The 25,028-nt window shown below is 39.8% G+C and overlaps 2 protein-coding genes and 1 pseudogene across 2 annotated transcripts; 2 read left to right on the top strand and 1 right to left on the bottom strand.

The window, feature by feature from the left end:
- On the bottom strand, window positions 1-2,188 carry LOC137735039 (pectinesterase 2-like). Its single transcript, XM_068474398.1, has 2 exons — window positions 1,255-2,188; window positions 1-813 (listed from the first exon to the last, which is right to left on the bottom strand). The coding sequence occupies exons 1-2, from the start codon at window positions 2,120-2,122 to the stop codon at window positions 122-124; spliced, it is 1,560 nt and encodes a 519-aa protein (XP_068330499.1). The 5' UTR covers window positions 2,123-2,188; the 3' UTR covers window positions 1-121.
- A 7,255-nt stretch (window positions 2,189-9,443) lies between these two features.
- On the top strand, window positions 9,444-11,590 carry LOC137735043 (uncharacterized). The gene is made up of 6 exons (XM_068474403.1): window positions 9,444-9,576; window positions 9,715-9,770; window positions 10,718-10,841; window positions 10,934-11,040; window positions 11,139-11,208; window positions 11,291-11,590. Exons 1-6 carry the CDS (start codon window positions 9,495-9,497, stop codon window positions 11,368-11,370), a joined length of 519 nt encoding a protein of 172 aa, XP_068330504.1. The 5' UTR covers window positions 9,444-9,494; the 3' UTR covers window positions 11,371-11,590.
- A 3,114-nt stretch (window positions 11,591-14,704) lies between these two features.
- LOC137735044 (probable LRR receptor-like serine/threonine-protein kinase At3g47570) lies at window positions 14,705-17,412 on the top strand (annotated as a pseudogene).
- Window positions 17,413-25,028: the final 7,616 nt, after the last annotated feature.

Raw genomic sequence — 25,028 nt, forward strand, 5'->3', positions numbered from 1 at the left:
AGTAATTTTCGATACAATAATCAAAGAAAAAAATTAAACAATTACTGTCAAATAAGTAGCTTAGATACATAATTATTCGTCCACGGCACAATTCATGCAATGGTATGATCAGATGTTATGATCAAAGGCCAGCAGTGAATGGCACATTTGTAGCAGGCAACCATGAGCCTCCAGCAATGAAATTATTCACAGTAAACTTCGATGCTTCTGAAGAACTAGTTATAACTCGATAACCACCCCACTTGACCCTTCCACTAGTAGGTGCACCTGGTCCAATGTTCTTGTATTCTCCATAATACAATGTCTTCAAAGCAAAATTACCGCTCCACTCGAGCCACCCAGCTGGGTCAACCAGGGTGTCTAGGAAAGATTGCATAAACACTGTGCGTGAATACTCCTTCCATGGCCTACCCAAGAATGTCTTGACTGAGCCGACAGACGATTTGAAGTCCGGTGCGGCCATGACACGCGAGTCGTGGATAGAAATGCCTGTGTTCTGGTTTGGGTCGGTTCGTCCCTGGGCTGTGATTGTGTTCTTTTGACCACTCATGGGCTTTCTTGCGTAAATCATGCAGTTTTGGAGAACCACAGCTGCGTTGCCAAAGATGAAGTCAACGGTGCCATAGACGTAGCAGTCTTTGTAGAACTGTCGTTGGGAGTGGGTGTAGAGTGTGTCTTGGTAGCCTTCGAAGCTGCAACGGTAGAAAACAGAGAGGTCGGCGCCTGATCGGAGGGCTACTGCTTGATGGTTCTCTGGACCAGCCGTGTTGCGGAATGTTATACCACGAGCAATGAAGCCTTCACCAGTTACCGCTGTAATTACACCCAAAAGAATCAAAGATCTATAAATATGGATTTTTAAGATTAGACTAATATTTTCAAGAGAAAAACGATAGCGTTTTATTAGATGATTCAGACAAACATATGAACATAGCAACTTCACACACTTTTAATTGTTCTAGTGCAAGAGAATGAAAAACATATATAAAGTCGGTAGTGTTTAGTATAATTTGGGGGGTTAAAACATAAGAGAATATGAGTTACTTACCGATACACTGTTGACTATGTTATTTTGTGTGAGATAATAGAGTCAAATAAAGTTTTTTTTTTCTTCTTCTCTATTTACTTGTTTCTTTTGAAAACCAACACTTCACACCACCTTTATTATCTATTGAGACAATGTCAATGACGCCGCATTATTTTGACATTTCAATGACTTGTGACTTGAGATAGAGAGAAAGCGTCATGACTTACCAACAGTTCCAGAGTTGAAAGTTGTAGAACCACCTACAACACTGCGGCTGCCTGTGATAATGGTATACCTCAACCCATCACCAAGTAGAAAAATATTCTTCAACTTGATATCAAGGTTCTCCTTATAAACCCCTCTCTTCACATGTATCACAAACCTCTTACTCCCACTCCTCTTCGCTGCAACATCCAACGCCTCTTTGATCGTCTTATAGTTCCCCGACCCATCTTTTGCAACCACTACATCCGCCGCAGGTGTCGACTGCAACAGTTTCCTATCACCCGGTGACACCCAACTAGGAAAACCCTCCGTGTACAAATTTGTCACAGGTGGAACATTTGAGCTATTCCCGAGCGACAGAGTGTTACTAATGAGCTTGGACACATTGTTGGACATAAGGGGAAACACAAAGTCCGAAACCCCAAGCTCCACGAACCCGGCCCGACATGTGTCAAGGTTTGTGAGGGCGGTGCTGAGCCAAGTTTGTGAGTCGTAGTCGGTGCATTTTATGGCAGGGTCTACAGTTTGGTTGAGGAGTTTGATGGTTTCTTCATAAAGGCTCAAACAGTCGGCCCATGCAGCCTTTTCTTTCTTGTTTCTGCACTTTTGCCCGAGCCACTTGTTGTGACTTTGGGCTTTGAGTGCTCTTTTCAATGCTACTTGGATTGCAAGTTTCTTGAAGTCGGATACTTTATTGGGGATGGAGAGAGATTTTTGGTCATGGGTCAATGTGTATTTGCAAGTATCAGGGTAGGGGGTTTTTTTGCACCATGAATCTATGCCCGTGTTGAGAATGTTTGAAAGGGCTGGTGAGAAGAATAGAGCAAAGGAGACACAAAGGAAGAATGAACTAACTAGGTTTGTTGCCATTGATGAGCTTCTTCAGCCAATTTCTTTGCTGGGATTTTGTGAAGGTTTTGTGTTTTGGTGATCAGAAGTTGCTTATATATATAAAGGAGATTTAAGAAATGAAAAATGGGGTGTGGTGGTGACAGCGGGTTTGAAAGGGTGTTGTTTGAACGTGGAGGGTTGATAGAGACGGAGACAATTTAATTCCAAGATAATAAGACGAAGGATTCTTATCTTATCCAAAGTATGTATTCAACGCATATCTTGATCCATGATCACTGCATGTCATATATACATTGTTTGTGTAATATTCTCTTCAGCCAAACACACAGATTATGGATAATGGTGGTCGTGGATGGTTTTAAGACGTTTGCCAGTACTCTCTATCTGTTTTGATCAATTGGCTTAATTTACATTGTTTTGGCCAACTGACCTAACTCACATTTATATTTTATCTAGAGTTAACATGCTTTGTAACGGATCAATTGAAGTCTATCTCAACGAACAATTGTTCTTCTTCTTCTTATTTTTATATAAGACTAGCTGACTAACACATTGTTTTAATCATAAATGATTCCTCTGGTAGAAGCGTCCTAACGATTTCCTTTACTTGTTGGAATTGCCTAGCTCATGAATTTTGAAAAATATTGAGTCCAACATGAATTTTCTACTGAGTTATGGAAAATAAAGAATAATCTACTAAATTAAAGTGGAACAGAATACATGAGGAAATTATTAGGCTCGTAAATATTGACTAATCTCTAACTAGTGATAATTCCATGCCATTTCTGAATACATGAGCATTCAATAATAGCTGCATGTCTGACTATTAGTTTAGGATGACTTTGAACAGCTTAAGCAGAAAGCGTTGCGCGCGCGCGCGCACATATATATATATATGTTTGATGGTTTCAACCTTGTGTGCCACTTATTAAACTTTTAAAGTTAAAACAATACTAGGTATCAATTTAGTAACGGACTGCTAAACCGACTTTGAAATATTAATAGGAAGGAATTCATGAAAAGCAAATAAAATAGCACTGCCTGCCACTTTTATATTAGCTAGCTGGACAGTAATTGTATATGTCTATATATATTTGTTTGACAAATATATATGCTCTGCAGACTGCACTATCTTCTTAATCTTTATTAATTATTATGACCTTCTAACCAATACCATTTTCTTTAATTAATTTATTCATCCGCCACATGCATTCTGCAGTTACAGTTTAATCTTCTTACTACTTGGAGAAACAGTTCGTCCCCATACAAATTTTCGTCATAGATAACGATATATCTTCTTACTATTTGTATATCTATTTTTTGTCTTAGTATTTTCATCAATAAGTGACTCTTTTGTGAGATTATTTGGGCATCTCTTAGTTAGTATTTTAATTTTGTGTTGGTATGTTTTTAGCTTCTCTTGGATCTACTTTGTGGTTATCAGTATCTTTTGATGTTCGTTGTCAAAGAGTGTCCTTATGTTCATTATGAAGGTTTTGTGCGTCTAAATTCTCAGAGGCCAATTCACGAAGTGCTTGACCTTTTTTATCAAGATGGAGTTCCTTTAGTTTTAGTGTCATCTCAGTCCTTTGTGTTTGAATGTGGATGATTTTAAGACTTGAATGTGGATGATTTTAAGACTTGAATGTGTTCCTTATTCTCGGGCCTATCTAGCCCTCAAATCTACCAGTATGGTGGCAACTAGTTTGGCCAAGTTGGTCGTTTATGTTTTGTTAAGTTTTTTTTTGGATTGAAGACCTTTGAATGTTATCTTTAATGTCCTCTTTGATATTTTTATTAATTCTTAAGTTATAATAAAACTGTTGTTGCATTGTCGTAAAAAACATTACGAATGATATTTTTATTCTAAACTAGTCTAGAGAGAGAAGGATTTTGATCCAGTTGTAAATTCTATATATATATATATATATATATATATATTTTTTTTTTTTTTTTTGGGTGGGCGAGGTATAAAAAAAACTTTTAAATCATTTTATACAACAAAGATCCTTTAAAATTAATCAAAACTATTACCATCCATAAAAAATTAAAAACAACGACAACATTACAATTTATGAGCTACAGTTGTTCACGACAAGTTTTATCATAAAAACCTCGCATTATGGTTTCGTTATCAGTACAAGTGAATTTGAATTATTTGGTGGATCGCTGGTCTCTAAATTAAAAACTTCTCCATATCAATTAACCAATCACAATATAAATCCCATGTCATTTAATCAAACAATTTGAGAGTAATTTTAAACATAAAAAATACTCTATCAGCAAACACTCTAATCATTTTTCATAAAATCTCAAGTAACCTAATCCAAAATAATCATAAAATCATAATCACCAATTCTGTAACATCCCACATCGCCCAGGGGAGTGATCCTTAAATATATATTCCCATCCCTACCTAGCACGAGGCCTTTTGGGAGTTCACTGGCTTCGGGTTCCGTAGGAACTCCAAAATTAAGCGAGAAGGGGGTTAGAGCAATTCCATGATGGGTGACCCACTGGGAAGTTGCTCGTGAGTTCCCAAAAACAAAACCGTGAGAGAATGGTAAGCCCAAAGCTGACAATATCGTGCTACGGTGGTGGAGCGGGCCCGAGAAATGATCCGCCCCGGGCTGGGATGTGACAATTGGTATCAGAGCCTAACCCTGGTCGCGTGTGTACCGACGAGGACGTCGGGCCCCTAAGGGGGGTGGATTGTAACATCCCACATCGCCTAGGGGAGTGATCCTTAAATGTATATTCTCATCCCTACCTAGCACGAGGCCTTTTGGGAGCTCACTGGCTTCGGGTTCTGTAGGAACTCCTAAGTTAAGCGAGAAGGGGGCTAGAGCAATCCCATGATGGGTGACCCATTGGGAAGTTGCTCGTGAGTTCCCAAAAACAAAACCGTGAAGGAATGGTAAGCCCAAAGCGGACAATATCGTACTACGGTGGTGGAGCGGGCCCGGGAAATGGTCTTGCCCGGGCCGGGATGTGACAAATTCAACATCCAAATTAAAAACTAATGACACACACGCAGATGCAGCCTATTGCGGGCTCGTGCCCAAGAACGACCCGAATTTCCTACAAGTCTTTCTATTAGAGCAAGAAGCGGAACTTCAAGTGAATCTTAATCATATTATAAAGCATAATCCTAACCTTTGACCCACAAAAATAAATAACATAAAATAAAAAATAAAACTTATTTTCCAATAGTGTAAAAAACTTATTCAATTAATTACTTTAAAAAAAATGATATTTTCATGCTGGATATCCAGGTAAAATCGTTACGTTCCTTCTTAGAATTTACGTATTTATGTGAAGAACGAACAATTCTTTGGGTGATTATTGACAATGTCCTCACCCTTCTAATAAAATTAAATCAACTTGTATAAAGTCAACTTTTTTAAATTAATAATATTTTGTAATCTACAATTTTGGTATGCGACAAGTAAAGAAAACTATCAAATTCGGTGGCCAGTTGACATCATCTGCAAGAGACGTTTGTTTAGCTCAATAATATGAACCAATTATGAGGTTGGTGGTGCTATTAGATGCTCAATTTGTACTTGTTAATATAATTCCAATTCTGCTTTTATATGTAATGGGTTTTTTAAGTAAAAATGTCTCTGAAATTAGTATAACTTGTCATTTTGATCCATGACATTGAAAATCGATAGAAGTGATTCGAAGTTTGTCAATTGTTAATTATTTTGATCATTCAGTGAAACATCTACATCTTCCTCTCTTTGCTGTATATTTTCTGTAACTTTTATTTTTATTTGGTGGAGGAAAAAATGGGATTTAGTTTCCTCCTCTTCCTCCTTCCCACCGCCATCGCAGCAGCCTTCTTCAACCATCATGAGCCTCAGATCCTCCAGCTCAAGCAACCCCAAAAGCCGATTCCTTTTTTTTTTTTATTTTCTTTTTTCCGCATCGTAATCCCATCCCCAAATTTCCAATTCTTCATTTATATGGTTTCTGAATCTGAGGGATCGAACCCAAAGGCGAGCCCCAAAGACCTTGCCCTTTCGTTATTCGTAAAGGGTAGCTAGTTATGGACGGTGATCCTTGGAGCGCTCGTCTTTCGTTTAAATAAGCCAGCATGACATCATCATATAGGCCAGGCACCAATTGCCTTGATGAGAGATTTTTCAGTATGATGAGCATACGAGATGGTACGTCATATGTCACTATACAAATGGGATATGTGTGTTAAAAAGTTAACAACTTAAAAAATAAAATTTTGTCACCATTTACATAAAAACACGTGATATACCATCCGTGTTTCCGTCACAATAAAAAATTTCTCAAGTTATTGGGCTGGGGTGAAGAAGGTTTTTGGGTTTTGATGCTTGCCATTGTCGTTTGTTCTGTTCCAACGACTCACAAATTTCAATTCCACAACCGTCAAGAAGCAATTCAATTAGATCAATCAGCTTCATGCATTGATAGGAATACATAATGTGCTTCAAACTTTGATAGTTTTTGGCAACCAATCAAACATAAAGAGGAAACATAGAGTTCTGAGAAAAACACACTCGAAGGACAAACTGATCAATTAATCACCAAAATGTATCCAAACGACACTGTCAATCTGCTAATTAGGTACCGAAACAAGAGTTTCATCATTGCGAATCCCGTATTCAATCGCGTTAAACGTAGCAAACCAGCTTATGTTCTCCATGGCATTCAACCCTAGATTCCTAATCAACTCCTTGTCATATATGACTGCAACTCTATCCTTTTCATCATCAATGGCTTTCAACTAAAATAAAATTCGAATACCTAAAGAAGGCATGCATTTGAAACAATTTTGGTCCTGCATATTGATAAAGCACCAAATTCAAATCCCGAAACAGATGGCTTGGCGCCTTCCACTGCAACTGCTTCTTCACAGTCCAAGTCAACTCAAATATCTTCCAGATAAAACAGTTTCATTTATTTGCTGTTTATAATTTATCTCTTAGGCTTATGCATCTCTTGTTTTTGTCAAGAGTTTTACTTGTACACAACTCAATCATGTAAATCTATAAAAGGAAATACAAATCACACTACTCAGTATCGAGCAATTTTATGCAACTCATAATCTCTTCTAAGCAATCTTTTATGGTATCCCAGAGCGACGTCTAACGACACTCTCAAAACCCTATTTTTTTTTTTCCTTCCACTGCTTCCATGGCTGCTCTCAACACCACCTCAAACACTGCCTTCCCCTCTCTTCCAAACGTTTCCAACTTCCTCACCATTAAACTCGACCGAACCAATTACCTATTATGGCAAGCTCAGCTCATACTTGAGTGATCGAGAGGTCTCCTTTCGTTTGTTGATGGCTCCAAAAAATCCCCTCCTGCATTCCTCAGCAACGATGCTGGAAATCTCACCGATACAGTCAATCCTGCTTTTGAAGACTTGATCAAACAGGACCGGATACTTTTCTCGTGGTTAACCAGTTCCCTCACTCCCGCCGTTCTGTCCAGCGTGTCCACCATTGTCAATAAGATCAGTGCTGCTGATGCCTGGTCTACCCTCGAAGAGAGATATGCTTCAGCTTCTCATAATCGCATCGACCGTGCAAAAGTGGGATGAACTGAGCTCGCCATAATGGGTAATTGGTTCGGTCGAGTTGGTGTTGACTGTTGAGAGCAACCATGGAAGCAGTGGAAGGGAAAACATATAGGGTTTTGAGAGTGTCGATCGTTAGACGTGGCACTGGGATACCATAAAAGATTGCTAGAGGAGATTATGAGTTACATAAAATTGATCGATACCGAGCAGTGTGATTTGTATTTCCTTTTATAGACTTACATGATGGAATTGTATACAAGTAAAATTCTTTACAAAAACAAGAGATAGACCAAAGAGATAATTATAAACACCAAATAGATGAAACTGTTTTATGAAGAAGATGTTTGAGTTGAGTTGGTCTGTGAAGAAGCAGTTGCAGTGGAAGGCGCCAAGCCATCTGTTTCGGGATTTGAATTGGCTGCGTTATCAGCAAAGGTTTTTGAATTTGGTAGATGGCGAGTGTGCGACTGCGATATATAAGTGCAGAGAAGCATTACATGCTTTTGCAACTAACCGAAAGGATCTGTAGGAATACAAACTCTGCTGCATACATGCCTTTAGTTTTGGTAACTAATCGACATACAAAACCTACCAAACCAGCTTCTCGTCTCCATCATCCATGGAGTTAATAACACAATCAATCACCTTCAGTTTTATTCAGCTAATATCCGTATTATTCCTCCATCCAACTTGTTTTTTTTTTCCTAGAAGATATTGAGCCTTATTCAAAGTTCCCACTCTCCTATTTGCCACCTTCTTCGTATATGCTGGTACAGTCGAATCAGAAATACTGAAAGCTTGTATCATTGAAACGGCTAGATATGTTCTCAAATTCAAAAACATAGATTGTAGGGGAAAACAATACATGCTTCGTATTGACAAATGTGCAGAACTAGAACTGTGACTCCTTGAATTAATCTGATACAATGCTTGCAATATTAAATCACGTCAAACAGTCCATCCAGCTTACCATTATTAAACTTAGATGGGTTATTGCAGCAACCAATATCCTCTTCTTTGCAGCATTGAGTCTCTAGTTAGCCTTTTCTTATCACTCAAACAAATTTTACCATTAGATACGGCATCGAGGAATCATGTACCTCCTTGCAATACGCGATTTAGTAGCTGTAGTTGGCTGTTTGCCTCCAGGTAGGCTTCTCTGTAAAACTTTAGCATCTTTGCCCGAATAATACAATATCCTGTTCACCAAAAAAAAAAAAAAACAAATACTTGTTATGTTAAGGGCGAGGAAGGTTATTGTCCTGTATTATTTTCATAAGAGTTTTCTTCACAGAAGCAAAGCTCTGTGTCAAAAAACAAAAATTTTGAATTCGTCACTGCTTCTATTTGTGGCCGCACTTTTCTGGTATAAACAAGGTATGTTAATCGAAGCAAATGACTTTTTACCATTTTATTAAGTGAGTTTTGACGAAACATTCTTCGTACTGTTCACTTTAACGAAAAATCATATTTTTACTTTAAAAAGTCTATCCTGGTATTATTCATTTATAACACATTTTATCTTTTTCGCTAAAACTCAAAATTTTTAAATATTTTTTTGTTAGTTTTTCTTTTTATTAATCCAAGCAAGATTTCTTTATATAAAGAAATTTGAGGTGAATTAACTTGTAAATTTGTAACCGTAGAAATTAATCCATCCAATTGGTGAAAATACACAGTCAACAAAAGTCAAATGAAAACAATAAATTACAGAGTGGGCCCCACTTCCAAAGGTTTTTTTTTCTATTTTTCTTTTTTCTTTTTTTTTGGACATCGAAAGCTCAAAACCTCTCTCAGTTCGAGATCGGCGACGAAGAAGACGAAGATGCAGCAAAGAAAACCAGCGTCAGGAAGGCCTACTGGAACAGATGGCTCAGATTTCAACTACCGCATGGTGGTTGACTCTCGTAAGCTCCAGATGACGCGCTCATCCTTTTCCTTTGGTTTCTATCACTTTCTCTGCAACCAAACAGATCTCTAGGTCCCCAAACGCTTTAAACTAATGAATCTTTTCAAATATTTGATTTGGGGTTTTCGAATTTCAGGGTATCAGAAGGTAGCTAAAGGGAAGTCTCGTCTGTACTCTCTTATTCTAACTCAGGTACTCAATTTCTCTTTCTCTGTGTTCCTCTTCAATGGTGCCTCTGTAATTTCTTGAAGCATTGGTTTTCAAATAATATTTGTTGAAATTGCATTGATGTAATTAAGCGGGTTTCTGTTCTTTTCTGAAGTAGAAATCATATTTCACTGGGTTAATGTGCATGAATTTTTCGAGTAATGAATTAGAGAATTTTGTTGTGTAAGAAACCTAATTTTTGTTGGTAATAGAGTTCAATAATTTGAGAATTTCAAGCAGAAATGAGCAATCAATAGACAACACAAGGCAGTTCATTCGGTTCCGCTATAGTTCTATGTTCATAGGGAAAAAAATGGCTTAAGCGGATCGTTATTGAACTGGATAGGTTGGTTTAGGGGGTTTTTTCTGTCCCTCAAAACGAAGCCGAACTACGCACAAAACCTTGCAATAGTTGGACTGGTACCCTGAAATATTCCGGTTCTGAAGCAGAACAAATTCAGTCATGTATCCTCTTACTTGGATTGTGTTAGATAGGGACAATCTATAATTGGGGTCTCACAACAGATGCCTTGCACAAGTAGGTTGAGTTCAAACCGCCAACTCAAAACACTTTGGGTAGATTCTTTTGTGATTTAGCTGGAATTTTGAAGTGATTTTCAAGAATTTTTAGTGTTAGATAGGGACAATCTGTAATTGGGGTCTCCTCCAAAAAGAGCATAAACCGGTTTTGGTGATTTAGGTTAACATTTAGATATCAGGCCAACTAGACATGTGATGTATAGTTAAATAAAGGTTTTGAACAAATTATTTACGGCACTAGCAGAAAAGGGAACATATTCTTATGAGATGGTTGAGTTTTGGCTCTACCATCATGTGTAATTATTCTTGAAGCCTCAGCTCATTCTTAAGTCTACTTGTCTATCCATCAGTTTTAAACTGATTCTCTTATGATAGCATTTGCTCTGCTGCAGGCCGTCATTCAATTGACAGGAGTCCTTTATGCTTTTCTGTTTACATCAGATGGGGAAGGTCCAAATGTGATTGCCATCTCATCTGTTGCTATTGGTTCTATTTCTTTGATAATCGGGGAGTTGGGTAGATGTTACTAAATCCTTTGTTTTGTTTTTTTTCACGGTTGATAAGTTTTTGCAACTGTTCATATTCTACAACTTTCTGTTGTGCCAAAGGTCGAAGGCGCAGCCGAGTGTCTTTGTTGAAAGTGTACATGGTTGCATCATCAATTGGAATACTTCTCTCCATTGCTTGTGTTGCTAAGGGAAGTTTAACACTAGTGGTAAGTCAGTTCTTCATTTCCAACTGTTGGTTATCACTTAGGAGTCTGAAACTTGTTGGAATTTCCTGATTGTTGTACTGTATGAAATCAATGGGTAGGTTTTGCAAAATTCAAGTAACTGGGAAACAAAGAAATTTGAACTTGTCGAGGCCACTCGCACTGTAATTGGTCAGTATCTGTAATTTCTCCATGCGATGGTAATAGAATTAAAGATGAACAAAGTCTAACATTTGTGTGTCAAATTTGACAGCATTCCTGGTTCAAATATTTGCAATCAACACAACCACTTCTCTCATCGGTAACATGTCTCCTCCGAAAAGAGCCTCGTAGCTGCGTCCTATAGCCACAATCATTCCAGTGATTTACAAGAATTTTTAGTGTTCGGTTTCTTTCGGGGTTCAAATTTTGTAATCCGAGGAAGATATTTTAAAATGTTTCTAGATTATAGACTATTTTGACTGGTGACCATTTTACATGTTTTTGATACAAATCAGTGAAGTTAGGGAATGTAATTTGATCCGTTAATAGAAATTGGATGACATATGTTTTTCTATGTATTTATGCCAAGTTGGGGATAAATTCTAAGCAACGGCATTAGAGGGATGTAATTATGCCGCGTTGTCTTGGATGTCTTATTTTTCCTTTTAGATTTGTGATGAAATCGCTGAAATGCTGACCGGAACTTGTTAATGTGTATGTATGCTGCTCTAGCTCCTCCGTGCATCTGAGACCAGGTTGGAACGAAACTGATACGCTGGCGTTGCTCGCCATCAGAGCTCAAAAGACGGAGGACCCCAATCAGATCTGGAGTTCATGGAACGAATCGTCTCACTTCTGCTTGTGGAGCGGCGTGACATGCTGCCGGCGGCATCGTCAAAGGGTCACCGGGTTGACCTAACGAGGCTAAAATTGGTAGGTTCCATGTCCCCGCACAGGAAATTTAAGCTTCATAAGAGAGCTATATTTCCATAACTACAGTTTGACTGGCAAAATGCCACCAGAAAATGGGCATTTGCGTAGATTGCAGGTATTACGTTTGAACATCAACTCACTCAGCGGTTTTGTCCCTGTCACTATACCCAATTGTCTCAACCTCGTTCTTCTCAGTTTCGGTTGCAATCGATTAGAGGGTAAAATTCCCAAGGAGTTTGCCTGAAAAATTTCTGAATCTCAAACTCTTTCTCATTTCGTGGAATCAAGTTGCTGGATCCATTCCCTGGTCAATATCCAATGCCAGGAATCCATTGAACTTTGAAGTTCAAGATGATAAACTCACTGGAAAATTACCAAATTTACAGAAGCTCGTTAACCTTGAAACCTTCAACATTTATCGCAACCAGCTCGGAACAGGTACTGATGGTGACCTTAGTTTTGTCTCAGACTTGACCAACGCTACAGTAAGGTGGTCGGTATTCTACGTGAACAGTTTTGGAGGGGTATTGTCCACATCCATCTCCAATCTCTCAACCAAGCTTGAAATCCTTGGGGTTCAAGAAAACCAACCCTACGGAACATCCCTGCCGGGATAGGCAATCTGGTCAACTTGAAATTATTAGGTTTTGGGAATAATGGCTTCACAGATAACATCCCTACTGCCATTGGAAAGCTTCACAGTTAACAGGTTCTTTTTCAAAGGAGATCGGAAAGTTGAGCAATTTAGGCGTATTAGACTTTCCAATAACATGTTATCAGGTGAACTTCGCGGACTATTGGCTCTTCTGTGAATCAAACAAGTTCCGTTGGAATAAGAGGATCCATTAGTTATGCTGCTCCAGGTAAATTTGTCCATATGATTCTCTGTCTTTTATCCTTCCTTTTACTCGGCTTGAAAAAAAAAGAAGTTAATTAATGAGTTCACTGAGTCTCTTTTTGTGATGTTTGAATTGTAGAGTATGGCGTGGGAAGTGAGGTTACAACAAATGAAAATGTCTACAGCTTTGGCATTCTCTTGCTTGAGTTATTTGCAGGGAAGAGACCCACCAACGGCATGTTTGTTTCAACCTTCACAACTTTGTCAAGTTGGGTTTGCCTCATCGAGTTATAGAAATTGCAGATTCAGTACTCGTTCAAGAAATAGGAAACTCGGGCGCGAGCACCAGTTCTGCAGCCACTCCTAATCAGCGCAAAAACACCAGTACTACAAAATTCAAGTGTGTTTGAGTTTAATATTTAGAATCGGAATCTCGTGTTCTGCTGGATCTCCGAGAGACCGAAAGGATATCAGCGATGTTGTAACCGAGTTGCAATCCATCAGGGTCCTTCTTGGAAAGAAGCTTTTGCTTGAACTTGTGATGGCCTTAGCGGCCAACTCTGTGCTCCTCGCTTTTTTCATTTCTCTTATTCCTACTTAAAATTTTATTTCCTGTATCTGCAATGAAGTCTTGTGCACAAACAATTTCTTTTCGTATAAGAGCTATCGTATGTATACAGCAATGTTGCAGAAATCTCTAATCTGAAATTTGAAACACTTTGATGAAAGAGCCTAGTAGCTGCTTCCTGTACAGCCACAATCATGTCAATGAATGTGTGGTTGTAATGCGGAATTGGGGTTACTGTCTGAATCTTCCACTTGTATCTAAACTTGCAGTTCACTTACGCCACTTAGTCCTATAATAATATAACTTGATAACGTTTCTTTATTTGTAAATAGAAATACAAAATCCAACTTCCGTAAATTACGAATTTAATATCACATTATTATTCCATACAAGTAAGTAGCTTCCCTAACTTATTAGTTATTGCTGTCTTGATTTTCTTAGTTACGGCGTTGCAGCATTTCCTAATAAATGATTGATGGAAGCGATTTGTACCACCGACTTACAGTTGGTGTCGACTAAGTATATAGCCACAGGTTCGTGATTTGTTCTACATTATTTATCCCTGACCATCCACGTTAATTGATATCTTTGAAGATATTATTCCAATAGAGTCCAAGATCACTGCCCCTCAACAGTATCGCAAATAAATAATCCATATTGATCGTGTCATGACCCACTGATTGTCCAGCAATGTTTCACACTACATTAGAGCAGTGCATGCAGACTCCGCATTTGGCATGTTTACACGTATACGATGAACTTCCTTAATTTATTATTATTGTGACGTTTCAGGTTCAAATAAAGTATTATTATATTTGAAAATTATTAAACAACTATAAAAAATAGAGCTAAGAATTAACGTGTGTGAGAGCCAAAAATAATAAAGCTTTAAGTATATAAAAAGCAAAATCTATCTAGGATTTAGGGTTTTTCTTTTGTCAAACTAACCATTACCTACTAGAAATCTTTACGGTATAACTTTCTGGTATTTTCCCCCTTCTACTTATGAAGAATTGTACATATAAGAGAGCTTCAAACCATGAACTGAATTGTCCATTGACCAAAACAAAAAGAAATCCACTATATATGAAACAACTGGGGTGAAGTGTGAAGGGGGCCAGTAGCTTAAATATGGCAGTCTTATGGTATTAGTTTATTCATAATAATGCATAGCATTGATGGAAGAATGAAAAGAGCGGGCAACAGGGCCATCATCTTTGGCAGCGCCCGTCACTTTGGAACTGTTGACTTTGGACCTCGTCGACCATCAGTATTATATATGTACGTACGTAGTCCAACATAGTTACCAGTTTCGCATTCGATCACTACGTACCCAACTCAAAATGATGAAGGTTTCTGTTGTGAGATTAGTTTCGATACTCTCACTTTTCAATCTATTATTTGTCTGCTGCTTTAGCTCCTCCGTGCAGATGATACCAGGCGGGAACGAAACAGATAGGCTGGCGTTGCTTGCCATCAAAGCTCAACTAAAGGAGGATCTCAATCAGTTCCTGAGTTCATGGAACGAGTCGTCTCACTTCTGCCTATGGCGAGGCGTGACATGCAGTAAACGATATCGTGAGAGGGTCACTGGGTTGGACCTTTCGGGACAAAAATTGGCGGGAACCATATCCCCACACATAGGAAATCTAAGCTTCCTAATGGAGCTGTATTTCCAGAACAACAGTTTGAGCGGCCAAGTCCCACCAGAAATTGGGCGTCTGCGTAGACTGCAGCTATTACGCTTGAGCCTCAACTCACTCAGTGGTTTTATTCCTGTCAATATATCCAATTGTCTCAACCTTTGGGGTCTCGATTTTGGTTACAATCAGTTAATTGGTAAAATTCCTAGAGAGTTTGGCTCCTTCCCAAAACTCGAAAGACTTGTTCTTGAATTTAATACCCTAGTCGGAGAGATCCCTGACTCATTGGGGAACCTTTCTTCTCTTGAAATGCTTGCTTTCTATCAAAATAAATTGTCGGGTAACATCCCAAATTCCCTTGGTCAGTTGACAAAGTTAACATTTTTCGTATTAGGCTCAAATAATTTGTCTGGTATCGTCCCTCCCTCCATTTATAATCTCTCCAGTATAGTTACTTTCGACATACATCCCTTCTGACATTGGAAAGCTTACAAGACTTAACCAATTGGATTTTGAATCCAACAGGTTATCAGGGAGCGTTCCAACCTCTCTACAAAATTTAACAATGTTAAGCTTACTTGAACTGCAAGGAAATAATCTTCAAGGCAATATACCTTCAATCTTCGGGAAATTAAACAGTCTATTGCATCTGGATCTTTCTCAAAATAACTTCAACGGCACAATACCTCAAGAAGTTATAGGCCTCACCTCCTTATCAATTACTTTGAACTTGTCTGGAAACCAGTTAACAGGTTCTCTTCCAATGGAGGTCGGAAAGTTGAGCAATTTAGGCAAATTAGACTTTTCCAATAACATGTTATCAGGTGAACTTCCTGGTAGTATTGGTTCTTGTGTGAAGTTAGAAGTCCTACACTTGCAAGGTAACTTATTCAATGGGTCGATTCCTTCTTCAATGGTTTCATTGAAAGGGATTCAAGATTTGGACCTTTCTCGTAACAATTTTTCAGGTGAAATTCCAAAGTTTTTAGAGGGATTTGCCTTGAATAATTTGAACCTATCTTTCAATGAGTTTTGGGGAGCAGTACCAATTGAAGGTGCTTTTAAGAATGCGAGTTCGACTTCATTTGCTGGAAACGCCAGGCTATGTGTTGGTATTTCTATTCTCCAACTTCCCAAGTGCAACTCCAAAGTGTCCAAGAATGGCAGATTGTCCACTAGCTTGATATTAATAATCTCTTTAGTATCTGGGTTTGCATTTCTTGGAATGGTGATGGTGATTTCTTTTTTATTTGTTTGTTCATCAAGAAAGAAACACAAAGGAACCGCACCAAGCACTTTGGGAAACTCTTTTTTGCAAGTGTCCTATGGTACTCTGCTCAAAGCTACTGATGGGTTCTCTCCAACAAATTTGATTGGCGTGGGTGGTTTTGGATCTGTGTACAAAGGACTTCTGGATGATTTTGAAACTCAGCCTGTTGCTGTCAAGGTGTTTAACATGTTACGCCAAGGAGCCTCTAAGAGTTTCATAGCTGAGTGTGAAGCAATGAGAAATATCCGGCACCGAAATCTCGTCAAGGTTATAACTGCATGTTCAAGTGTTGATTATCATGGTAATGATTTCAAGGCTTTGGTGTATGAGTTCATGGAAAACGGGAGCTTAGAGGAGTGGTTGCACCCAACTACCGGGACACCCAAGAATTTGAGTCTTCTTCAAAGGCTCGAAATCGCCATTGATGTTGCCTGTGCATTAGATTATCTTCATAATCACTGTGAGACACCAGTTGTTCATTGTGATCTCAAGCCCAGCAATGTACTTTTGGGGAAAGAATTGACTGGACATGTTTCTGACTTCGGACTCGTAAGATTTCTCCCAAACCTATCCAGTAATTTTCCGGAGAACTAAACAAGTTCCGTTGGAATAAGAGGATCTGTTGGTTATGCTGCTCCAGGTAAATACGTCCACATGTTTCTTTGGTTTTCCTTCTTTTTACTTGGCTTGGTAAACAAATTCAATTAATTACGAGTTTATATATGTTGCTCACTTTGATGTTTGAATTGTAGAGTATGGTATGGGAAGTGAGGTTGCAACAAACGGGGACATCTACAGCTTTGGCATTCTTTTGTTAGAGATGTTCACAGCGAAGAGACCCACTGACAATATGTTTAGCGATAATTTCAACCTCCATAATTTTGTCAAGGCGGCTTTGCCCCAGCGAATTACAGAGGTTGCCGATTCACTGCTTCTTCTTCGCGAAGGAGGAAACTCGGGCGCAAGCACTAGTACTGCCACTCCCAGTCAATGCAGCATGACTACCGAAAAAATCCAAGTGTGTTTGAGTTTAATATTTCAAATTGGAATCGCGTGTTCTGCGGAGTCCCCAAGAGACTGAAAGGATATCGACGAAGTTATATCTGAATTGCGATCCATCAGGGTTGTTCTTCTTGGATAGAAGCTTTTTCCCAACAAGTTGAGCCAACTACGTTTTAAGTCAATTTCTTCCAACAAGTTGAATATGAAGGGTCGCTCATCCAATTTCTAAACATGACAGAAGTTGGATGTGGCTCAATTATTCGTTATTGTTCGCTACCGTACACAACACGGTGTTGTTTAAATTCAGAAAAATCTTTTTCTCTATTATTCGTTCCTACCAATTCATTATTTGTTATGGATGTGGCTCAACCTAACATGTCAAAAGAAATTATTGCTTTTGTTTACGAAGCCATTGATAATCTACGATGATTTCTTCAAGGGCCACTGAATCACTGATAGTTAGTGGCTATAGCTCAATGCCCATTGATGAGCCACAGACTCCATCTCAAGGATTTGACAGCGTTTTATTTGTTTGATATCTTTCGGCGTTCTGATTTTGTAATTAGGAGGAAGATAGTTTGATTTGTTTCTGGTTATGGACTAATTTGACAGAACATGTATCTGGTAGCCATTTTACATGTTATAGAAATAAAACTGCGATTGTGTAATTTGTAGGCATATGATTTGATCAATTAATACAAATTTGACAATACTTCTCTTTCATCCCACAATCTCTACATACCTAAAATTCATGATGGGAGTTTTGGCTGACAAGATTGATTTTGAAATTCGGTACACTCACTTTTTATTGTAAACGTGATTCTTCCCACTGCCTGTTACGATCAAGGTTTTTAACATGTTTCCCCGGGGAGCGTGGCCGAATGTGAGGTAATGAGAAATATCAGGCATCTAAATCTTGTCAAGGTTTTAACTGCTTGTACTTGTTCAAGTGTTGATTTTTGGTACTGATTTTAAAGCTTTACTGTACGAGTTCATGGATATTGTTTGTTCAAAGGCATCACCATTGACGTTGCTTGTTCACCGGATTTCTTCATAATATCTGTGATACGCAAATTGTTCATTGTGATCTCAAGCCAAGCAATGTGTTTCTGGCTTTGGACTGGCAAGAATTCTGCCAAACTTGGCTGATAATGTTTCTGGAAATCAAACAAGTTCCATTGGAATAAGAGGAACCGTTGGTTATGCTGCTTCAGGTGTGTTTGGATTCGATATTTAGAATGGGGATCTCGTGTTCTGCTGAATCCCCAAGAGACCGAAAGTATAATAGTGATGTTGTCACCGAATTGCAATCCATAGTGAAGTTTTGTTGAAGCACTAAATGAAGGTATATGCAAAGTCTCACCAAATAATGTATATAAGATTATCCTGTTAACAACAGCATTTATTTCCTTTATTTTTTTTACACCTTTTGATTTTGTGCAGCACCAATGTTACTTGCATAAAATCGTAATCTGATTGCAATCATCTGTTATTCTTGGTATAGAAATGATATGTTTTCTGTATTATCTTTCTTGTAATAATAGTCAGATGTTTTATATACATCTTACACAGACACACATGCAATAAACTAAAGACACATGCTTGCTGCCCATGCTGCTGTCAGGAATATTGCAGCCACGTGCCCATGCTGCAACACATCAGAGCCCATGAGGTCTGCTGTCCAGGTTGTATTCCAATTGTGCAGTTGGTGGAGCAGCAGTTGATGGAGCAGATTCGGCAGTTGGTGGAGCAGCAGTTGATGGAGCTGGTGGAGCAGCAGTTGATGGAGCAGATTCCTTAACACGCCCCCGCAAGACGGTGGCACCATCGGAGACACCGATCTTGGAACGAAGGAGATGGAAACGTGGACGTGGCAAGGATTTGGTTAGAGCGTCTGCAAGCTGATCAGTAGTGGAGACATGAGAGACTTGAAGAAGACCACGAGTGACACGATCCCGTACAAACTGAAAATCAATATCGATATGCTTCATACGGGAATGGAGAACCGGATTAGCACAATAGAACATGGCTCCAATGTTATCACAAGAAACAGCCGGTGTTGTGGGGAGAGAAATGCCAAGTTCACGCAGTAAGGACTGAATCCATATGAGTTCAGCAGTGGTGGCAGCAATGGCCCGATATTCGGCTTCGGTAGAGGAGCGAGAGACAGACCGCTGCTTTCGGGAGCTCCAAGAGATGAGATTGCCACCAAGATAAACAACATAGCCAGTCGTAGATTTGCGATCATCACGATCACCAGCCCAGTCAGCATCGGAAAAGGCATAGAGACGATGAGAGGGGCGACGACAAAGATGAAGGCCAAAGGAAATGGTACCCTTCAGGTAGCGGAGAAGACGCTTGAGTGCCTGCCAGTGAGTCTCGGAAGGAGAATGCATGAATTGAGAGAGCTTATTGACTGTGAAGGAGATGTCAGGGCGTGTAAGACTGAGATATTGAAGTCCACCAACAAGACGACGGTAGGGAGTGGGATCCGTTGGGGAGGAGCCATCATGGAGCATGAGTGAGTGAGTGGTGGAGAGAGGCGTACTGACAGCCTTTGCACCATCCATCTTGGCATTGACAAGAAGATCATGAATGTACTTGTGCTGAGAGAGAAATAGGCCAGTGGCTGTGGGAAGGACTTCAACACCAAGAAAGTAATGTAAGGAGCCCAGGTCCTTGACGGAGAACCGAGTTGCCAACAGGTGAATGAACTTTGCTATAAGTGAGGAATCGTTTCCTGTAATAAGAAGATCATCAACATAAACCAAAAAATAAATTACAGCAGTCCCTTTATTCAAGAGAAAGAGTGAGGCATCAGAGATGGCATTGACAAAGCCATGGGAGAGCAGAAATGAGTGTAATTCCTTGTACCATGCCCTGGGAGCCTGTTTGAGGCCATAGAGGGCTTTCCTCAATTTACACACATGAGATGGATGATTGGAGTCAACAAAACCAGGTGGTTGAACCATATAGACATTTTCACGGAGTGTGCCATGAAGGAAAGCATTGTTGACGTCCAACTGACGAATTGGCCACTTATGAGTCACGGCAAGATGCAAAACAATGCGTATGGTAGTAGGTTTGATCACCGGACTGAAAGTATCTGAAAAATCAATACCAGGACGTTGGTGAAAACCCTTGGCAACTAAGCGTGCCTTGTACCTGTCAATATTGCCATCAGGATGCCGTTTGATACGAAACACCCACTTACAACCAATAAGATTTTGAGAGGGAAGGGAAGGAACGAGCTCCCATGTACCATTGCGAATTAACGCATTGAACTCATTGGACATTGCTTGTCGCCAAAGGGGATCCTTGACAGCCTGAGAGACACATGTCGGTTCAACTGAGGAGAGAATGGGATGTTTAGTAGCAGTCATAGCATACCGAGGATTGGGTTTGTGGATACCGACTTTGGCACGGGTGATCATGGAATGATTGGGGAGCACAGGAGGTACGGAGGGGTTGGGGGAGGTTGGGTTAGAGGATGGAAAGGTGACAACAGTCCTATGAGGGTTTCTAGTGTATGTACGAACGGGGTTGTTGGGGGGAGGTGGCTGGACGTGATCAGTTTGGGTTGGAGAATGTGGTGGGGTGAATATAGGTGCAGCGGATGGTGACGGTTCTGAGACAGGGGCAGATTCTGATGATGATGATGATGATGTGACGTGTGGTGGCAGTGAAGAAGAAACAGCCGACTCAACAGGCCTGGTGGGTAAGTGGACGGGAACATGAGTAACTGGAGAAAGAGAAGAGACCCAAGTGTGAGAGTTATCAACCGTGACATGGGGAGTGGAGGTAGGGAGGTTAGCAAGAGGAAAAGTGGACTCATCGAATTGAACATGCCGAGAGATAAAAATTTTGTGGGAGGAAAGATCAAGACACTGAAATGCACTTTGATTAGATGAGTAACCAAGGAAGAGGCATGGGCGGGAACGAGGGAGTAATTTATTGGAATTGTAAGGACGTAACCAAGGAAAACACAAGCACCCAAATGTACGAAGACGGGAGTAGTTGGGTTGTTCATCAAATAGTTGAGTGAATGGGGAGAGATTATTAAGAATCGGAGTGGGCATACGGTTGATAAAATAGGTAGCTGTTTTAAAGGCATAAGACCAATAGGTGAGAGGTAAAGAAGCTTGATGAAGAAGTGTGAGACCAGTTTCAACAATGTGACGATGTCGTCGTTCGGCGACTCCATTGTGTTGAGGAGTGTGAGGTGGTGTAAGAAGATGGGTGATGCCATTGGATGAGAGAAAATGTTGGAGTTTGATAAATTCGCCCCCACCATCAGTGTATAACCTAGTGATTTTTCTTTTGAAGTAATTTTCAACTAGTGCTTTGAAGGTGACAAAAGTGGAAAACACATCAGATTTCTTTTTGAGAGGGTAGAGCCATATATATTTTGTAAAATGATCAACAAAGATAACATAGTAAGAAAAACCATCAATTGAAGAGTATGGAGCAGGGCCCCAAACATCACTATAAACGAGGTCTAATGCACCATGACTGGTGAGAGACGAAGTTCCAAACGGGAGACGATGGCTTTTATTACATAGACATGAATGACAAACAGACTTGAACAACTTGGAAGACACATTAATGGAAGACATACGAAGGACTTGTTGGAGAGTGTGATGGCTGGGGTGACCAAGACGACGATGCCAGAGGTTGGGAGAGACCACCACACCCACCATAGCTTGTGGTTGATGAAATGATTGAGATTTAGGAGACCACTCATACACATCATCCTTATTCGGGCCTTGAAGAAGAACCGCCCCCGTGCTCAGATCCTTGACATGAAAGAAATCAGGAAAAAGTTCAATAGAGGTATTATTTTGTTTATTAAATTTAGAGATAGAAATAATGTCTTTTTTCATAGAAGGAACGCATAGAACGTTTGATAAGCTGAAGGATTGGGAGGATGAGGAGGGTAAAGTGGTTGAACCAACATGTGTGATACCCAAACCTGAACCATTACCAATAATTATTTCATCAGGACCATCATATATGGCTGCACCAGAGAGAGTGTTGACATTAGAGGTAACATGGTGAGAAGCACCAGAATCAAGCAACCATGTTGGAGAAGAGGTGGACCGGCCATGGGTGGTAGGATTGGCCACGAGCGTACTGGAAGGTCCAGATTGGAGTTGAGGGCAGCGTTTGGCACTATGACCTTGAGTGCCACACCATTGACAGAAACCACGATAACCTGTGTTGTTCATGTTGGTAGAGCGGCGACCATTGTCGGTGAAGGATTGTTGGATGGACTTGTAGGAACCACGAGAATTGGTGGCGGTGGAAGATGTGTGGGGGTGCTCAAAGGAACTACGAGAAGGATTGCGAGAGAGAAAGGACCCACGGTTAGAGTTGGAGTTGTGAGAGCGGAAGCCACGATTTGAGGTGTGGAAGCGAGATGTCTGAGTGACATTGGCAGTGATCACTGGGGGTAGAACAGTGGTATCATCACGCTTAAGAGCAGCTTCATGTTCAACCAGTTTGTCATGCAGGTTTTCAAAAGAGATTGAGGTGTCGCGGGAGCGAACTACCGCAGCAATTTCCTTGAAGTCCGAGCCAACACCATTAAGAATGTAGAGGAGGAGATCATCATCAGAGAGGGGAACATCAATGATGGCAAGCTCGTCTGCAATAATGCGGACTTCTTGTAGATACTCAGAGACAGGCTTGTTCTCACGACGCAGGAGAGTAAGGCGTTCTTTGAGACCAAGAACGCGGGCACGGGCTTTGCTAGCAAAGAGATGAAGAAGCTTGTCCCAAGCTTCCTTGGATGTCTTGGCAGAGGCAATAAGGGAGATGACCTGCGGGGAGACGGAAGCAAGAATCGCATGAAGGAGGAGTTGATCTTGCCGAATCCAAAAGGTGCGAAGCACGGTTTGAGTGGTTGATGGGCAGAGATGAGAACCATCCACATAACCCATGAGATCGTAGCCGTAAAGAAGGGCGTTGAACTGAGCACGCCAGGATGGGTAATTAGTGGGTGTGAGTTTCACAGGTAATTGGGCTGTAGCGTTTATGGTGATCAAGGTGGGAGTAGTGGAGTTGAGGTCTGGTAGAGGGTTGGTTGTAGAGGCGTCAGTAGCCATGGATGAAGACAGGGAAGAGATGGATCAGAAAAAAATTTCTCGTTGGAGTTTTTGGGCTCGTGATACCATATAGAAATGATATGTTTTCTGTATTATCTTTCTTGTAATAATAGTCAGATGTTTTATATACATCTTACACAGACACACATGCAATAAACTAAAGACACATGCTTGCTGCCCATGCTGCTGTCAGGAATATTGCAGCCACGTGCCCATGCTGCAACACATCAGAGCCCATGAGGTCTGCTGTCCAGGTTGTATTCCAATTGTGCAGTTGGTGGAGCAGCAGTTGATGGAGCAGATTCGGCAGTTGGTGGAGCAGCAGTTGATGGAGCTGGTGGAGCAGCAGTTGATGGAGCAGATTCCTTAACACTTGGCTCTGTTTCTTTTGATAAATTTAGCTGTTGCCACTGGCCAAGATGATGAACTCATTTCTAAGTCCATTTTTTTTTAACTTTTGATCGTATTTTAGTTTCTCTGAGGCTTGAAATTGGAATCTCTTGTTCTGTTGGATCCCAAGAGACTGAAAAGAAAAAGCGATTTTGTCAGATTATTTGGCATCGTTTGTTAAATTGAGGATTTTTATCATTTTGAATCTTACTTAACTGATTTTTTATAAAAAAAATTAAAATAATTAATGATGAATAAATACATGAATCATTTCTATTGATTTCAAATATATTTTTTGTCATATTATAATTCCGCAAGAAATCAAGTCGATGAACCTGAATTCACCTTGTGTTAGTTTGGCCCACATTTCAATTTCATGAAAACAACATTGTGAATGGCTGCCAAAAACTGCATGTTCCATGTCGGCCCTAAGCTTTGTGAATTATTGGAGTTATAGTATGTTGCAATTAAATTTTTTTTGTACGATGTAAACGTCACCTGGGGACAAAAGGGTGTTATTGTTGCCTATCATTTCACCATGATAAAATAAAACTGTGCTCTTTCTCGCCAATAAGACAACCAAGAGTTGGGGACCTTGACCTACCAGACATCGTCAAATTTGATAAACTGATTGGCTGTCTCTCACTATTTCCTAAAAATAAACAAGCCAAATCACAAATAAGTCCTAAGTTTTTTTGGTATTTCTTCTCCTCCACTCCCTAGTTTCTAGTTATCTTTATTGGAAATTCCATCATATATCAATATTGTTTGGACCGCTAAATCGACGTAAGGTTTTGTGCGGCAGACTAAATCGACGTAAGGTTTTGTGCGGCAGACTAAATCGACATAAGGTTTTGTGTGGCAGACACCACTGTCAGTCTATGCTTAGGAATTGATAAATTGACTGCTCATTTTAGTACAATAAAAACTTTTAGGCATTTTGTATACCATAAAAAAAATAAAAAATAAAAAATAAAAAATAAAAAAATAAAGGATTTCTAAGCAGACGTTATTTAGTAGGATAAGACTTAGTTGTCGTTGTCATTGTTTGATTTAGAAATATAATCACTCAATTAACAGAATTCAAATCACACTCAAGCGGTTAAAATTACTGACAGATGTTAGTGTGTGAGTGGTTACCTTATAAGTGAATTGGATTGGTCCAGCTCAATAGGGTTTGTTAATTAGTAAGTTTGTTATAGCAGTGCTCTGTAACTCTGATTTCTCTGTAACTTTGAGACATTCAATATTCTCGACA

This window comes from Pyrus communis, chromosome 5 (genome assembly GCF_963583255.1).
Source record: "Pyrus communis chromosome 5, drPyrComm1.1, whole genome shotgun sequence".
Lineage (NCBI taxonomy): Eukaryota > Viridiplantae > Streptophyta > Magnoliopsida > Rosales > Rosaceae > Pyrus > Pyrus communis.

Excerpts from the sequence above, each read along its gene's own strand:
- LOC137735039 (XM_068474398.1), bottom strand. The coding sequence starts at position 2,122 with ATGGCAACAAACCTAGTTAGTTCATTCTTCCTTTGTGTCTCCTTTGCT. Across the intron at positions 814-1,254 it reads TTTCAACTCTGGAACTGTTG|CGGTAACTGGTGAAGGCTTC; the intron begins GTAAGTCATGAC and ends GTGTAATTACAG.
- LOC137735043 (XM_068474403.1), top strand. The coding sequence starts at position 9,495 with ATGCAGCAAAGAAAACCAGCGTCAGGAAGGCCTACTGGAACAGATGGC. Across the intron at positions 9,577-9,714 it reads CCGCATGGTGGTTGACTCTC|GGTATCAGAAGGTAGCTAAA; the intron begins GTAAGCTCCAGA and ends TTCGAATTTCAG. Across the intron at positions 10,842-10,933 it reads TTTGATAATCGGGGAGTTGG|GTCGAAGGCGCAGCCGAGTG; the intron begins GTAGATGTTACT and ends GTTGTGCCAAAG.